The 19,125-nt window shown below is 57.5% G+C and overlaps 1 protein-coding gene across 1 annotated transcript; it reads left to right on the top strand.

The window, feature by feature from the left end:
* Positions 1-1,137: 1,137 nt before the first annotated feature.
* On the top strand, positions 1,138-4,761 carry LOC144954824 (uncharacterized; the record flags this gene model as incomplete). The annotated part of the gene is made up of 3 exons (XM_078885233.1): positions 1,138-1,357; positions 3,570-3,663; positions 4,493-4,761. Coding segments are annotated over 3 exons (583 nt in total), but the record flags the coding sequence as incomplete, so codon positions are not given.
* Positions 4,762-19,125: the final 14,364 nt, after the last annotated feature.

Genomic DNA, 19,125 nt, shown 5'->3' with positions numbered 1-19,125 from the left:
CAATCAGTCACCGCCATCACTTTGCTGAACGCAATAACATAATGTGCCCGGCACATGAAGTGTCGTAATGGCCCTCCGAGTTCGAAATCGCATTATTATTTCCCTTCTACGTGACTTTACCGACGAAAGAACCAAGAAGATGAATCCCTGCAGTCACGAAAGCTTTCAATCGAAATTTTATTATGTTTTATTTTTATTATTTTATTATTTCCATTCTACGTGACTTTACCGAAAGAACCAAGAAGATGAATCCCTGCAGTCACGAAAGAAGCTTTAAATCGAAATTTTATTATGTTTTATTTTTATTATTTTATTACTTCACTTCTACGTGACTTTACCGAAATAACCAAGAAGATGAATCCCTGCAGTCACGAAAGCTTTCAATCGAAATTTTATTATGTTTTATTTTTATTATTTTATTACTTCCCTTCTACGTGAATTTACCGAAAGAACCAAGAAGATGAATCTCTGCAGTCACAAAAGCTTTACATCTAAATTTTATTACGTTTTATTTTTATTATTTTATTATTTCCCTTCTACGTGACTTTACCGAAAGAACCAAGAAGATGAATCCCTGCAGTCACGAAAGCTTCAAATCGAAATTTTATTTTGTTTTATTTTTAAGGCGGCCGGGTTTCGCGTGGTGCTGGCCACCCACCCACACAATTCCCTCCCATCCCCGCCGGCGCGTGCCACAGTTCCCGGCCTTCGTAGCCACCGTCGCCGCTGCTACTCGCTGACAACCCTTGCCCCGACGGTCTGCCGAGGCCCTACGGGGGATCTTTGTCTTTGCGCGCCGTGAGAATCCGGCGTGGAAGTTCGATTCACCGCCGCCGCTGATGGCGATCATCCCGAACACCGGTTTCCTCGCTGGGTCGACTCAACGACATTTCGTGATTCATGCCAAATCTAAACGTCGGCGCTGGGGGGGGTAGGGAGTCAAACGGCGGCCCGGGCGTGGTGCCCCCCCCCCCCTCCCGGTGTGTGCCACAGTGCCGGCCTTCGTCGTTGCTCCTCCGCTATCGGTGGCACTCCACGTGGGGGGGTGGAGGTGGGGTGGTGAGTAGGCTTCGGCCCCGGTTGCCGTGCCCGTCCGGAACGTTCTCTCTCTCGTCTCCTCCCCCCGACCGCCCGCAGTCTCGGACTCCGGGAGCTTGCCGCGCGAGCCGGACTACCAGCCGAGGTACCGCGGCGTTCCCGGCGTCTTCCACTTTCCTCCGGAGCACCACGGCGCCGGTGAGCGCCGATTCGGCGGCGGCGCCGGCGTCGGCAGCGGCCGCGGCGGAGAGACGCGCCCCGCCGCTCACGACCTGCCGCCGCGCTTCCAGCGGGAGAGGCGGCCGCCCGCGGAAGGCCGGCACTGGGTGGGCGAGGGTCGGGGGATGCAGCTGCAGCAGCAGCAGCAGCAGCTGCAGCAGCAGCAGCAGCAGTGGCAACGCGGCCGTCCCGGCAGCGCGGAGGAGGAGCGAGGGCAGAGCCCCCGGAGGAGGCGGACTCATCGCGGGGGGCGACGATGGCGACGACGACGACGGCGACAGGAGGTACGTACCACGCGCCACGCGCCACGTCTTCATCGTGCCGACATTAATAAATGAACACTCGCACGTCGATTCGGACGACGCGTCACGTCCATTCTTAATGCGGAGGGGAAAAACCGGAGGAAAAATCCCCGCGTCCACGGAGACAGACAGAGAGAGAGAGAGAGACACGCAGGCTCCAAATGTACAGCAGCAGCAGCAGACGTCAGTGTCGGGGCCAAACCCACGACCTCCTGTAGACCAGGCGAGGTAGTTAACATCTCCTAGCCACCGTGATGATTATTATAGAGAGACACGCAAACTGCAAATATACAGCAGCAGGCATCGTCAGGGTCGAGATTGAACCCACGACCTCCTGTAGACCAGGCGAGAGAGATAACCGCTGCTCACCTGCGTAACAGCAATGAAGACAAAGATCCCCCATATAGCCAACACAGACTGTAGGGTCAAGTGCTGTTAGCGAGCACCTGTGAAGGCTGGCACGGCACACGAGGGGGGTGGGTGGCCAGCACCACGCCCGGCCGCCTTTGTCTCACCAGTGGCGATGTTTACGCAGCACGTACTCATTTGAGGCTGAGTTGACCTAGGGGAGGCCCAGGACCGGTTCAGATAATCGTCACCGGTGGTGTTGGCCGTGAGCGGGAATCGAACTCGGGTCGCCAGGTTCATAGCGCAGCGCGCTAACCGCTACACTACCGCTCCCCACACACACACACACACAGACACACAGACACACAGACACACACACACAGACACACACACCACTCACGCACTCCCGCGCGCACACACACAGACACACACACACACAGACACACACACACACAGACACACACACACAGACACACACACAGACATACACACCACTCACGCACTCCCGCGCGCACACACACAGACACAGACACACACAGACACACACACACACCACTCACGCACTCCCGCGTGCATACACGCGCGCACTGACACACACACACAGACACACACAGACACACACACACATACACACTGACACACACACACAGACACACACACCACTCACGCACTCCCGCGCACACTGACACACACACACACACAGACAGACACACACACAGACACACACACACACCACTCACGCACTCCCCCGTGCGCACACGCGCGCCCACTGACATATGCACACTTAACATGCACGGGCGCTTCGCACACAAATGAGATTTTTTTTTTTTAAACACTAAAACCCTTTTTATTTTCGCCACTGAACGTAGAGCCCAGATATCGCACCGATTTCTGATTTCACGTCCCACAGCCGCGGACCGAAGCAGCCGAACCCGTTGAGGACGTTCATTTAATTTAGTTTCGCGTCTGAATTTCCGTCTCTCTGAAGAGCTTTTGCGGGAAAAAGCTCCTCCCGCAAACACGCGCGCGTTTGCCGCGATGGTGCTGCCGCTCAAGCCGCGAACCCCGGCCACCCGAGTTCGACTCCCCGCCGGCGACGAATCATCCGAACCGGTCCCTGGGCCTCCCCTAGGTCGACTCAGCCTCAAATCCGCACCCTGCACGGTGCACCAGAGGTCGCAAACGGGTTTTGATTCCTTACCCGTACCCGGCCGCACCAGGGTCGCAAACGGGTACCCGTACCCGGCCGTACCCTACCCGTACCCGGCCAGGTACGGGTAGGGTACGGGTATCGGGTACCCGGTTGCGACCTCTGGAATGAAGCCATGTTGCAGGCGCGGGTGGGTTGATTCTAGGAACTTGAATTGTGAGAAGAGACGAGACGTTGGGAAATGAGTGACAAACGGTGACTCACCAGTGACTCACGGCCTACCCGTACCCGTACCCGGCTGGGTACGGGTAGCCGGGTATCGGGTAGGGTACGGGTATCGGGTACCCGGTTGCGACCTCTGCGGTGCGGCAAACACATCGCCGGCGGGGAATTGCAGCGCTTGCCCCCACGGTCCGTTGCAAGTCCATCGCGGCGGGGGGTTGTGGGTGTGGGTTGGGGGTGGGTGGTGTATTTTGTCTCCTGTAACGTGGCGACGCTTTGCCCTCCGGCAGGCCGAGCGCGAGGCGGCCGCTGTGGGGGGGTGGAGAGGGGGAGCGGCCCGGCTGGAGTGGCGCCCAGTTGGACAGAGGCCACAGGAGCGTCAAGGTGACCTCCGTGCGTGTGTGTGTGTGTGTGTGAGCGTGTGTGTGTGTGTATGTGTGAGCGTGTGTGAGCGTGTGAGCGTGTGAGCGTGTGAGCGTGTGTGTGTGTATGTGTGAGCGTGTGTGAGCGTGTGAGCGTGTGTGCGTGCGTGTGTGTGTGTGTGTGTGAGCGTGTGTGAGCGTGTGAGCGTGTGTGAGCATGTGAGCGTGTGAGCGTGTGTGTGTGTGTGTGCGTGTGTGTGCGTGTGTGTGTGAGCGTGTGTGAGCATGTGAGCGTGTGTGCGTGCGTGTGAGCGTGTGTGCGTGCGTGTGTGTGTGTGAGCGTGTGTGAGCGTGTGAGCGTGCGTGTGTGTGTGTGAGCGTGTGTGAGCGTGTGAGCGTGCGTGTGTGTGTGTGCGTGAGCGTGTGTGTGCGTGTGTGCGTGCGTGTGTGTGTGTGCGTGAGCGTGTGTGTGTGTGTGTGAGCGTGTGTGTGTGTGTGTGGTGAGCGTGTGTGTGTGTGCGTGAGCGTGTGTGTGCGTGTGTGCGTGCGTGTGTGTGTGCGTGAGCGTGTGTGTGTGTGTGTGAGCGTGTGTGTGTGTGTGTGGTGAGCGTGTGTGTGTGTGCGTGAGCGTGTGTGTGCGTGTGTGCGTGCGTGTGTGTGTGCGTGAGCGTGTGTGTGTGTGTGTGAGCGTGTGTGTGTGTGTGTGGTGAGCGTGTGTGTGTGTGCGTGAGCGTGTGTGTGTGTGGCCGGGTAGCGTGGGGAGCGGTGATGCAGCGACGCGTGCGGTGATACCCGTGAACCCACGTGACCCCCCCCCGCGTGACCCCCGCGTGACCCCCGCGTGACCCCAGGGACCCTCTGTGGGGCCGAGCGACGACTTCCCCGCCCTCTGGCACAACGGAGCGGCGGGACGCGGCGGCGGCGGCGGCGTCGCCCGGCCCCCCCCCGGCAACCCCGGGGCCCCCCCCGGCAACCCCGGGGCCCCCCCCGGCAACTCCAGGGCCCCCCACGGCAACTCCAGGGCCCCCCACGGTGGAACCGGCGCCCGTCAGGGCCAGGCGCATAGGACCCATCAAGCCCCCGCCGGGTCCTCGTCCGCAGGGGCAGCACTTGCACGCCGGTGAGGGACGCGCGGGTTTGGCGCGAGGTGGCCCTCCCCTAGGTCGACTCGGCCTCAAATGAGTACCCAGTGTGGCGGTAGTGTAGCGGTTTAGCGCCGCGCTGCGCTATGGACCCGGTTGACCCGGGTTCGATTCCCGCTCACGGACAACACCGGTGACGATTATCTGAACCGGTCTTAGGCCTCCCCTAGGTCGACTCAGCCTCAAATGAGTGCCTGGTGCGGTGTGAAGTAAACATCGTCACTGGGGAGACAAAGGCGGCCGGGCGTGGTGCTGGCCACCCACCCCCTCGTGTGCCGTGCCGGCCTTCGTAGGTTCTGCTCGCTGACAGCACTTGCCCCAACAGTATGTGAAGGCTACACGGGGGATTTTTGTCTTTTTTATGTGAGGAGTGGTGGCGCAACGATTAGCACATTCCCTTGCGAATCCAACCACCTGAGCTCCACCAGGCAGCCACGGCTGGCATCAGTGGCGAGCGATTCCCTGAACCCGTTCCCGGATCTCTCCATCAAGTTCAAGTTCAAAGTTCATGTATTAGGTGTAGCCCTGTGAGCCATTCGGCTCTTGAATCGGGTTGCAACCGCAACAAACAAAAAACAAAAACACGAACAAAAAAACATCTTGTAGTGACTATGTGACTGAGTGCAAACAGAGAATCCAAGAAAAGACGGCAAAATATTGCAGAAAAAAATCACCGTGTGCACCGACGCTGTGTGATTTGGGTGTGAAAACCGTCAACCGGTGAACACCGCTCACCGAAATTTGATTCGGCGGTTTCCGTTCCTCGGTTTGAAACAAAACAAAAGAAGAAAACGCAACTCGGCTGTGTTTTTTAAATCGCGGTTCACCAACTGTGACAAAACTAAAAATATATAGTAGTAGGTTTTTACCCTTTCAAAACTGACACCTTTATACAAGGCATCATGTTTGCTATAACCGTTATTGCAAACATGATGCCTTGTATAAAGGGGTCAGTTTTGTACCAGTTTAAAGGGTAAAACCCTACTACTATATTTTGCCACTGGTAAAGGAGATGTCTCATAGTGTAAAAAAACAAACAAAAAATCTACAGTTTTTTCCGGTTATTTCCGGTTAACGGTTTTCCCGGTTGGGTCCAGCTCCCCGCTCTGAACGTCACGTCTCCTCGATCCGTGCCGCGTCTCACCCAGTCGCCGCGTTTCGCGACCACGTCTCGGATGCCTGGGACGGGATGAACCGCAAGGTCACCCACTCACCCTCTCACCCACTCACTCACCCACTCTTGCACTCACCCACTCACCCTCTCAGCCACACACTCACCCACTCTTGCACTCACCCACTCACCCTCTCAGCCACACACTCACCCACTCTTGCACTCACCCTCTCAACCACACACTCACCCACTCTTGCACTCACCCACTCACCCTCTCAGCCACACACTCACCCACTCTTGCACTCACCCACTCACCCTCTCAGCCACACACTCACCCACTCTTGCACTCACCCACTCACCCTCTCAGCCACACACTCACCCACTCTTGCACTCACCCACTCACCCTCTCAGCCACACACTCACCCACTCTTGCACTCACCCACTCACCCTTTCAGCCACACACTCACCCACTCTTGCACTCACCCACTCACCCTCTCAGCCACACACTCACCCACTCTTGCACTCACCCACTCACCCTCTCAGCCACACACTCACCCACTCTTGCACTCACCCACTCACCCTCTCAGCCACACACTCACCCACTCTTGCACTCACCCACTCACCCTCTCAGCCACACACTCACCCACTCTTGCACTCACCCACTCACCCTCTCAGCCACACACTCACCCACTCTTGCACTCACCCACTCACCCTCTCAGCCACACACTCACCCACTCTTGCACTCACCCACTCACCCTCTCAGCCACACACTCACCCACTCTTGCACTCACCCACTCACCCTCTCAGCCACACACTCACCCACTCTTGCACTCACCCACTCACCCTCTCAGCCACACACTCACCCACTCTTGCACTCACCCACTCACCCTCTCAGCCACACACTCACCCACTCTTGCACTCACCCACTCACCCTCTCAGCCACACACTCACCCACTCTTGCACTCACCCACTCACCCTCTCAGCCACACACTCACCCACTCTTGCACTCACCCACTCACCCTCTCAGCCACACACTCACCCACTCTTGCACTCACCCACTCACCCTCTCAGCCACACACTCACCCACTCTTGCACTCACCCACTCACCCTCTCAGCCACACACTCACCCACTCTTGCACTCACCCACTCACCCTCTCAGCCACACACTCACCCACTCTTGCACTCACCCACTCACCCTCTCAGCCACACACTCACCCACTCTTGCACTCACCCACTCACCCTCTCAGCCACACACTCACCCACTCTTGCACTCACCCACTCACCCTCTCAGCCACACACTCACCCACTCTTGCACTCACCCACTCACCCTCTCAGCCACACACTCACCCACTCTTGCACTCACCCACTCACCCCTCTCAGCCACACACTCACCCACTCTTGCACTCACCCACTCACCCTCTCAGCCACACACTCACCCACTCTTGCACTCACCCACTCACCCTCTCAGCCACACACTCACCCACTCTTGCACTCACCCACTCACCCTCTCAGCCACACACTCACCCACTCTTGCACTCACCCACTCACCCTCTCAGCCACACACTCACCCACTCTTGCACTCACCCACTCACCCTCTCAGCCACACACTCACCCACTCTTGCACTCACCCACTCACCCTCTCAGCCACACACTCACCCACTCTTGCACTCACCCACTCACCCTCTCAGCCACACACTCACCCACTCTTGCACTCACCCACTCACCCTCTCAGCCACACACTCACCCACTCTTGCACTCACCCACTCACCCTCTCAGCCACACACTCACCCACTCTTGCACTCACCCACTCACCCTCTCAGCCACACACTCACCCACTCTTGCACTCACCCACTCACCCTCTCAGCCACACACTCACCCACTCTTGCACTCACCCACTCACCCTCTCAGCCACACACTCACCCACTCTTGCACTCACCCACTCACCCTCTCAGCCACACACTCACCCACTCTTGCACTCACCCACTCACCCTCTCAGCCACACACTCACCCACTCTTGCACTCACCCACTCACCCTCTCAGCCACACACTCACCCACTCTTGCACTCACCCACTCACCCTCTCAGCCACACACTCACCCACTCTTGCACTCACCCACTCACCCTCTCAGCCACACACTCACCCACTCTTGCACTCACCCACTCACCCTCTCAGCCACACACTCACCCACTCTTGCACTCACCCACTCACCCTCTCAGCCACACACTCACCCACTCTTGCACTCACCCACTCACCCTCTCAGCCACACACTCACCCACTCTTGCACTCACCCACTCACCCTCTCAGCCACACACTCACCCACTCTTGCACTCACCCACTCACCCTCTCAGCCACACACTCACCCACTCTTGCACTCACCCACTCACCCTCTCAGCCACACACTCACCCACTCTTGCACTCACCCACTCACCCTCTCAGCCACACACTCACCCACTCTTGCACTCACCCACTCACCCTCTCAGCCACACACTCACCCACTCTTGCACTCACCCACTCACCCTCTCAGCCACACACTCACCCACTCTTGCACTCACCCACTCACCCTCTCAGCCACACACTCACCCACTCTTGCACTCACCCACTCACCCTCTCAGCCACACACTCACCCACTCTTGCACTCACCCACTCACCCTCTCAGCCACACACTCACCCACTCTTGCACTCACCCACTCACCCTCTCAGCCACACACTCACCCACTCTTGCACTCACCCACTCACCCTCTCAGCCACACACTCACCCACTCTTGCACTCACCCACTCACCCCTCTCAGCCACACACTCACCCACTCTTGCACTCACCCACTCACCCTCTCAGCCACACACTCACCCACTCTTGCACTCACCCCTCTCAGCCACACACTCACCCACTCTTGCACTCACCCACTCACCCTCTCAGCCACACACTCACCCACTCTTGCACTCACCCACTCACCCTCTCAGCCACACACTCACCCACTCTTGCACTCACCCACTCACCCTCTCAGCCACCCACTCACCCACTCTTGCACTCACCCACTCACCCTCTCAGCCACACACTCACCCACTCTTGCACTCACCCACTCACCCTCTCAGCCACACACTCACCCACTCTTGCACTCACCCACTCACCCTCTCAGCCACACACTCACCCACTCTTGCACTCACCCACTCACCCTCTCAGCCACACACTCACCCCACTCTTGCACTCACCCACTCACCCTCTCAGCCACACACTCACCCACTCTTGCACTCACCCACTCACCCTCTCAGCCACACACTCACCCACTCTTGCACTCACCCACTCACCTTCTCAGCCACACACTCACCCACTCTTGCACTCACCCACTCACCCTCTCAGCCACACACTAACCCACTCTTGCACTCACCCACTCACCCTCTCAGCCACACACTCACCCACTCTTGCACTCACCCACTCACCCTCTCAGCCACACACTCACCCACTCTTGCACTCACCCACTCACCCTCTCAGCCACACACTCACCCACTCTTGCACTCACCCACTCACCCTCTCAGCCACACACTCACCCACTCTTGCACTCACCCACTCACCCTCTCAGCCACACACTCACCCACTCTTGCACTCACCCTCTCAACCACACACTCACCCACTCTTGCACTCACCCACTCACCCTCTCAGCCACACACTCACCCACTCTTGCACTCACCCACTCACCCTCTCAGCCACACACTCACCCACTCTTGCACTCACCCACTCACCCTCTCAGCCACACACTCACCCATTCTTGCACTCACCCACTCACCCTCTCAGCCACACACTCACCCACTCTTGCACTCACCCACTCACCCTCTCAGCCACACACTCACCCACTCTTGCACTCACCCTCTCAGCCACACACTCACCCACTCTTGCACTCACCCACTCACCCTCTCAGCCACACACTCACCCACTCTTGCACTCACCCACTCACCCTCTCAGCCACACACTCACCCACTCTTGCACTCACCCACTCACCCTCTCAGCCACACACTCACCCACTCTTGCACTCACCCTCTCACCCTCTCAGCCACACACTCACCCACTCTTGCACTCACCCACTCACCCTCTCAGCCACACACTCACCCACTCTTGCACTCACCCACTCACCCTCTCAGCCACACACTCACCCACTCTTGCACTCACCCACTCACCCTCTCAGCCACACACTCACCCACTCTTGCACTCACCCACTCACCCTCTCAGCCACACACTCACCCACTCTTGCACTCACCCACTCACCCTCTCAGCCACACACTCACCCACTCTTGCACTCACCCACTCACCCTCTCAGCCACACACTCACCCACTCTTGCACTCACCCACTCACCCTCTCAGCCACACACTCACCCACTCTTGCACTCACCCACTCACCCTTGGCGGAGGTGGCGGGGGTGGCTCGTGTATTGCTTGGCAAACAGTGCCCTGGCCGGCTCATGTACCCTAGCAAGCCCAAACAACAACTCGTGGGTTGGGGCAGCCCACCCTCTGGCAAGGAGCTGGAGCAGAGGAGCGACGCTGCTCGCCACGGCGGTTAGGCCACGGTAAAATATAGCGAGATGAAGTTTCGCCGGGTCATCTCGCGCTAATGCGACCGTGTCGTTAAGACCCGCCTCCCTCCCGACCCGACACGGGCAATTAGTGGTGTGCGTCGTGAACAAAGCGCGTCGATTAGAAACGTGCGTGCGTGTGTGTGTGTGTGTGCGTGTGTGTGTGTGTGTGTGTGCGTGTGCGTGTGTGTGTGCGTGTGTGTGTGTGCGTGCGTGTGCGTGTGTTGAGTTTATTTTGCACGGTGCGTGGCCGACCGGGCTAATCGGAGGTGCTGTGCGTCACGGGGTGAGTGGGAGTGCGTGTGTGAGTGTCTGGGGAAGAGGGTGAGTGGGTGAGTGAGTGGGTGGGTGGGTTAGGGAGTGTGTTGTTGTGACCTGCAGTGTGATGAGTGGGTGAGTGTGTGGCTGAGAGGGTGAGTGGGTGAGTGCGAGAGTGGGTGAGTGAGTGGGTGAGAGGGTGAGAGGGTGAGTGGGTGAGTACGAGAGTGGGTGAGTGTGTGGGTGAGAGGGTGAGAGGGTGAGTGGGTGAGTACGAGAGTGGGTGAGTGTGTGGGTGAGAGGGTGAGTGGGTGAGTGTGAGAGTGGGTGAGTGTGTGTGTGGGTGAGTGCGAGAGTGGGTGACTGCGAGAGTGGGTGAGTGTGTGAGTGGGTGAGTGCGTGGGTGAGTGAGTGAGTGAGTGCGTGAGTGAGTGTGTGAGTGAGTGGTGAGTGAGTGTGTGAGTGAGTGTGTGGGTGAGTGTGTGGGTGAGTGTGTGGGTGAGTGTGTGAGTGAGTGTGTGAGTGAGTGTGTGGGTGAGTGAGTGGGTGAGTGTGTGGGTGAGTGGTGAGTGAGTGTGTGGGTGAGTGTGTGAGTGAGTGTGTGAGTGGGTGGGTGAGTGTGTGAGTGAGTGGTGAGTGAGTGTGTGGGTGAGTGTGTGAGTGAGTGTGTGAGTGGGTGGGTGAGTGTGTGAGTGAGTGGTGAGTGAGTGTGTGGGTGAGTGAGTGAGTGAGTGAGTGTGTGAGTGCGTGAGTGTGTGAGTGTGTGAGTGCGTGAGTGCGTGTGTGAGTGAGTGAGTGTGTGAGTGAGTGGCGAGTGAGTGTGTGAGTGAGTGCGTGCGTGAGTGCGTGAGTGTGTGAGTGAGTGAGTGAGTGTGTGTGTGAGTGAGTGAGTGTGTGAGTGAGTGAGTGTGTGAGTGAGTGAGTGAGTGAGTGTGTGAGTGAGTGTGTGAGTGTGTGTGTGTATGAGTGTGTGTGAGTGTGTGTGAGTGTGTGAGTGAGTGAGTGTGTGAGTGAGTGCGTGCGTGAGTGAGTGAGTGAGTGGTGAGTGAGTGAGTGCGTGCGTGCGTGTGTGTGTGAGTGCGTGCGTGTGTGTGTGAGTGCGTGAGTGAGTGTGTGCGTGAGTGGGTGAGTGAGTGAGTGCGTGAGTGCGTGAGTGAGTGTGTGTGTGTGTGAGTGAGTGAGTGTGTGCGTGCGTGAGTGAGTGTGTGAGTGAGTGAGTGTGTGAGTGAGTGTGTGTGTGAGTGCGTGAGTGCGTGAGTGAGTGAGTGAGTGTGTAAGTGAGTGAGTGTGTGAGTGAGTGTGTGTGCGTGAGTGAGTGAGTGAGTGTGTAAGTGCGTGCGTGAGTGAGTGAGTGAGTGTGTGAGTGGGTGAGTGAGTGAGTGTGTGAGTGAGTGAGTGTGTGTGAGTGAGTGAGTGAGTGTGTAAGTGCGTGCGTGAGTGAGTGAGTGAGTGTGTGTGCGTGAGTGAGTGTGTGTGCGTGAGTGAGTGAGTGAGTGTGTAAGTGCGTGCGTGAGTGAGTGAGTGAGTGTGTGAGTGGGTGAGTGAGTGAGTGTGTGAGTGAGTGAGTGTGTGTGAGTGTGTGAGTGAGTGAGTGAGTGCGTGAGTGAGTGTGTGCGTGTGTGTGTGAGTGCGTGAGTGAGTGAGTGAGTGTGTAAGTGCGTGCGTGAGTGGGTGAGTGAGTGCGTGCGTGAGTGTGTGTGCGTGCGTGTGTGAGTGAGTGAGTGTGTGTGTGAGTGCGTGAGTGAGTGAGTGTGTGCGTGAGTGAGTGTGTGCGTGAGTGAGTGAGTGAGTGCGTGCGTGAGTGAGTGAGTGCGTGAGTGAGTGTGTGCGTGTGTGTGTGAGTGCGTGAGTGAGTGAGTGTGTGCGTGAGTGAGTGCGTGAGTGAGTGTGTGCGTGTGTGTGTGTGCGTAACGAGTAAGCTTCCTCGCAACGCGTTCGTCGGCAACTGGAAGCCAATGGGCGAACACCTCGTGGGCACCCTCGTGATGGACAACCGACTGAACACTCGCTCATCATCGTGATGGACAACCGACTGAACACTCGCTCATCATCGTGATGGACAACCGACTGGGCACTCGCTCATCATCGTGATGGACAACCGACTGGGCACTCGCTCATCATCGTGATGGACAACCGACTGAACACTCGCTCATCATCGTGATGGACAACCGACTGGGCACTCGCTCATCATCGTGATGGACAACCGACTGAACACTCGCTCATCATCGTGATGGACAACCGACTGAACACTCGCTCATCATCGTGATGGACAACCGACTGAACACTCGCTCATCATCGTGATGGACAACCGACTGGACACTCGCTCATCATCGTGATGGACAACCGACTGGACACTCGCTCATCATCGTGATGGACAACCGACTGAGCACTCGCTCATCATCGTGATGGACAACCGACTGGACACTCGCTCATCATCGTGATGGACAACCGACTGGACACTCGCTCATCATCGTGATGGACAACCGACTGGACACTCGCTCATCATCGTGATGGACAACCGACTGGGCACTCGCTCATCATCGTGATGGACAACCGACTGAACACTCGCTCATCATCGTGATGGACAACCGACTGGACACTCGCTCATCATCGTGATGGACAACCGACTGGACACTCGCTCATCATCGTGATGGACAACCGACTGGACACTCGCTCATCATCGTGATGGACAACCGACTGGACACTCGCTCATCATCGTGATGGACAACCGACTGAACACTCGCTCATCATCGTGATGGACAACCGACTGGACACTCGCTCATCATCGTGATGGACAACCGACTGAACACTCGCTCATCATCGTGATGGACAACCGACTGGACACTCGCTCATCATCGTGATGGACAACCGACTGGACACTCGCTCATCATCGTGATGGACAACCGACTGGACACTCGCTCATCATCGTGATGGACAACCGACTGGACACTCGCTCATCATCGTGATGGACAACCGACTGGACACTCGCTCATCATCGTGAAGGACAGCCGACTGGACACTCGCTCATCATCGTGATGGACAACCGACTGGACACTCGCTCATCATCGTGATGGACAACCGACTGAACACTCGCTCATCATCGTGATGGACAACCGACTGGACACTCGCTCATCATCGTGATGGACAACCGACTGGACACTCGCTCATCATCGTGATGGACAACCGACTGGACACTCGCTCATCATCGTGATGGACAACCGACTGGACACTCGCTCATCATCGTGATGGACAACCGACTGGACACTCGCTCATCATCGTGATGGACAACCGACTGGACACTCGCTCATCATCGTGATGGACAACCGACTGGACACTCGCTCATCATCGTGATGGACAACCGACTGGACACTCGCTCATCATCGTGATGGACAACCGACTGGACACTCGCTCATCATCGTGATGGACAACCGACTGAACACTCGCTCATCATCGTGATGGACAACCGACTGGACACTCGCTCATCATCGTGATGGACAACCGACTGAACACTCGCTCATCATCGTGATGGACAACCGACTGGACACTCGCTCATCATCGTGATGGACAACCGACTGGACACTCGCTCATCATCGTGATGGACAACCGACTGGACACTCGCTCATCATCGTGATGGACAACCGACTGGACACTCGCTCATCATCGTGATGGACAACCGACTGAACACTCGCTCATCATCGTGATGGACAACCGACTGGACACTCGCTCATCATCGTGATGGACAACCGACTGGACACTCGCTCATCATCGTGATGGACAACCGACTGAACACTCGCTCATCATCGTGATGGACAACCGACTGGACACTCGCTCATCATCGTGATGGACAACCGACTGGACACTCGCTCATCATCGTGATGGACAACCGACTGGACACTCGCTCATCATCGTGATGGACAACCGACTGGACACTCGCTCATCATCGTGATGGACAACCGACTGGACACTCGCTCATCATCGTGATGGACAACCGACTGGACACTCGCTCATCATCGTGATGGACAACCGACTGGACACTCGCTCATCATCGTGATGGACAACCGACTGGACACTCGCTCATCATCGTGATGGACAACCGACTGAACACTCGCTCATCATCGTGATGGACAACCGACTGGACACTCGCTCATCATCGTGATGGACAACCGACTGGACACTCGCTCATCATCGTGATGGACAACCAACTGGACACTCGCTCATCATCGTGATGGACAACCGACTGGACACTCGCTCATCATCGTGATGGACAACCGACTGGACACTCGCTCATCATCGTGATGGACAACCGACTGGACACTCGCTCATCATCGTGATGGACAACCGACTGGACACTCGCTCATCATCGTGATGGACAACCGACTGGACACTCGCTCATCATCGTGATGGACAACCGACTGAACACTCGCTCATCATCGTGATGGACAACCGACTGGACACTCGCTCATCATCGTGGTGGACAACCGACTGGACACTCGCTCATCATCGTGATGGACAACCGACTGGACACTCGCTCATCATCGTGATGGACAACCGACTGGACACTCGCTCATCATCGTGATGGACAACCGACTGAACACTCGCTCATCATCGTGATGGACAACCGACTGGACACTCGCTCATCATCGTGATGGACAACCGACTGGACACTCGCTCATCATCGTGATGGACAACCGACTGGACACTCGCTCATCATCGTGATGGACAACCGACTGGACACTCGCTCATCATCGTGATGGACAACCGACTGGACACTCGCTCATCATCGCCTTTCACATATCGTGGCTCGGCCACTATATTAATTGGGGGGGGAGGGGGGCGGGTACGTTGACAAATAATAAAAACACAACAATTATTTCATTCCGTAGATTTCGTTTCGATTCCCTTGCCGAGAACCGGCGACATGGGCCTGCGTCCGCTCACCACCCCCTACCACCCCCCCCACCACCCCCCACTACCCCCCCCACCACCCCCCACCACCACCCCCCCCACCACCACCACCCCCCCCCACAACCACCACCCCCCACTACCCCCCCACCACCCCCACCACCACCCCCCCACCCACCACCCACCACCACCCCCCACCACCACCCCCCCACCACCACCACCCCCCCCCACCACCACCCACCACCCCCCACCACCACCACCCCCCACCACCCCCCCACCCACCACCCACCACCACCCCCCCCACCACCACCCCCCCACCACCACCCCCCCACCACCACCCACCACCCCCCACCACCACCACCCCCCACCACCCACCCCCCCACCCACCCCCCCACCCACCACCCACCACCCACCACCCCCCCAGGTGCCTTGGGGAAGGTGGGGAGAGGTCCCCTGCTTGCGAACGCGCCCTTTAATTGCCGCCTTTGCTCCGCCTGACTTCTCGCCTTTAATAAGCGCCGCACCCCCCCCCCCTTGCCCCCCAATACCCCCCCCCTTGCCCCCAATACCCCCCCCCTTGCCCCCCAATACCCCCCCTTGCCCCCCAATACCCCCCCCATGCCCCCCCCCCCCCCCGTCCTCCTCCGCCCCTCTGCGTGTCCCTCATCAATGACACCGTGGGCAACTTTGAAGGGAGATACATTCAAGACGTTTTCGTCTGGGCGGTCAGGCGAAGAGCGGGGGGGGGGGGGTGGGGGGAGGAGGTCGTCGTCCCCTCCCCCCCCCTCCCCCCCCCCCTCCCCCCCACCTTGATATTTGAACATTGCAATATAAATACATTGATGCGTTCGTCATTCCGAGCGCCAGGATGTAGCTCTCGGTCACTCGGGGCTCTGCGCTCGACGCCGTGAGGGTCGCCGGGGGGTCAAATCACGTCCTGGGTTGACTTCGCGGTCGTCATCAGCGTCGTCATCAGCGTCACCATCATCAGCGTCATCATCATCAGCATCATCATCAGCGTCATCATCACCATCAGCATCATCAGCGTCATCATCACCATCAGCATCATCAGCGTCATCATCATCATCAGCATTATCAGCACCATCATCAGCGTCATCATCATCAGCATCATCATCAGCATCATCATCAGCATCATCATCAGCGTCATCATCAGCACCATCAGCGTCATCATCATCATCAGCATTATCAGCACCATCATCAGCGTCATCATCATCAGCATCATCATCAGCGTCATCATCAGCACCATCAGCGTCATCATCATCATCATCAGCATTATCAGCACCATCATCAGCGTCATCATCAGCGTCATCATCATCATCATCAGCATTATCAGCACCATCATCAGCGTCATCATCAGCGTCATCATCATCAGCATCATCATCAGCGTCATCATCAGCACCATCAGCGTCATCATCATCATCAGCATTATCAGCACCATCATCAGCGTCATCATCATCAGCATCATCATCAGCGTCATCATCAGCACCATCAGCGTCATCATCATCATCAGCATTATCAGCACCATCATCAGCGTCATCATCAGCGTCATCATCAGCGTCATCATCAGCGTCATCAGCGTCATCAGCGTGATCATCAACGTCATCATCAGCGTCATCATCAGCGTCATCATCAGCACCATCACCATCATCATCAGCACCATCAGTGCCATCATCAGTATCATCATCATCAGCACCATCATCAGCACTATCAGCGTCATCATCAGCACCATCACCATCATCATCAGCACCATCAGTGCCATCATCAGTATCATCATCAGCATCATCAACAGCACCATCATCAGCACCACAGCGTCATCATCAGCACCATTATCAGTCTCTTCATCAGCGTCATCATCAGGACCATCATCAGCACTATCAGCACCATCATCAGCACCATCATCAGCAGCGTCATCATCAGCACCATCATCATCACCGCCGCCAGCAGCCAATCGGCACCGCCATCCCACCGTGCGTTTGTTCGCTCCGTCGGCTCAAACGAAGGCAACTTAACGCAACGGTTATCAGCGCGCGTTTGTTTACGTCAGTGTTTCGCGGCGAAGAGATGCGCACACATCGGAGCGACGTGGAGACTTTCTGTCCCACCGCGCCGATGCTTCTCCCGCGCTCGCCGCTCTAAATGCGCGCGTCGCTGTAAACGCGGCAGCGTCAGAGGCTGAGACAAACGGACGGTGCTTATCGTGAGTGGCGGGTGAGCGTGAGGGAGAGCGGGTGACGGGGAGCTCTGCATGCTGACACGAGCTTCCCGTCGGAGGCCGTCGGACTGCGAGAAGGGCTGCGTGCAGAACGAGAGCGAGCGAGGGAGTGAGCGAGAGAGTGAGCGAGAAAGGGAGCGAGAGAGTGAGCGAGAGAGTGAGCGAGGGAGTGAGCGAGAGAGTGAGCGAGAAAGGGAGCGAAAGAGTGAGCAAGAGAGCGAGCGAGAGAGCGAGAGAGCGAGCGAGAGAGGGAGCGAGAGAGTGAGCGAGAGATGTGAGCGAGAGAGTGAGCGAGAGAGTGAGCGAGAGAGTGAGCGAGGAGAGTGAGCGAGAGAGTGAGCGAGGGAGTGAGCGAGAGAGTGAGCGAGGGAGTGAGCGAGAGAGTGAGCGAGAGAGTGAGCGAGAGAGTGAGCGAGGGAGTGAGCGAGAGAGTGAGCGAGGAGAGTGAGCGAGGGAGTGAGCGAGAGAGTGAGCGAGAGAGTGAGCGAGAGAGTGAGCGAGAGAGTGAGCGAGGGAGTGAGCGAGAGAGTGAGCGAGGGAGTGAGCGAGAGAGTGAGCGAGGGAGTGAGCGAGAGAGTGAGCGAGAGAGTGAGCGAGGGAGTGAGCGAGGGAGTGAGCGAGGGAGTGAGCGAGAGAGTGAGCGAGGGAGTGAGCGAGAGAGTGAGCGAGAGAGTGAGCGAGAGAGTGAGCGAGGGAGTGAGCGAGAGAGTGAGCGAGGGAGTGAGCAAGAGAGTGAGCGAGGGAGTGAGCGAGAGAGTGAGCGAGAGAGTGAGCGAGAGAGTGAGCGAGAGAGTGAGCGAGAGAGTGAGCGAGGGAGTGAGCGAGAGAGTGAGCGAGGGAGTGAGCGAGGGAGTGAGCGAGGGAGTGAGCGAGAGAGTGAGCGAGAGAGTGAGCGAGAGAGTGAGCGAGAGAGTGAGCGAGAGAGTGAGCGAGGGAGTGAGCGAGAGAGTGAGCGAGAGAGTGAGCGAGGGAGTGAGCGAGAGAGTGAGCGAGAGAGTGAGCGAGTGAGCGAGAGAGTGAGCGAGAGAGTGAGCGAGAGAGGTGAGCGAGGGAGTGAGCGAGGGGAGTGAGCGAGAGAGTGAGCGAGAGAGTGAGCGAGAGAGAGTGAGCGAGGGAGTGAGCGAGAGAGTGAGCGAGGGAGTGAGCAAGAGAGTGAGCGAGGGAGTGAGCGAGAGAGTGAGCGAGAGAGTGAGCGAGAGAGTGAGCGAGAGAGTGAGCGAGAGAGTGAGCGAGGGAGTGAGCGAGAGAGTGAGCGAGGGAGTGAGCGAGGGAGTG

Source organism: Lampetra fluviatilis, unplaced genomic scaffold, assembly GCF_964198595.1.
Source record: "Lampetra fluviatilis unplaced genomic scaffold, kcLamFluv1.1 SCAFFOLD_1365, whole genome shotgun sequence".
Classification (NCBI taxonomy): Eukaryota; Metazoa; Chordata; class Hyperoartia; order Petromyzontiformes; family Petromyzontidae; genus Lampetra; species Lampetra fluviatilis.
The sequence above is the reverse complement of the archived record's forward strand: the minus strand, read 5'-3'. Positions and strand labels throughout refer to the sequence as shown.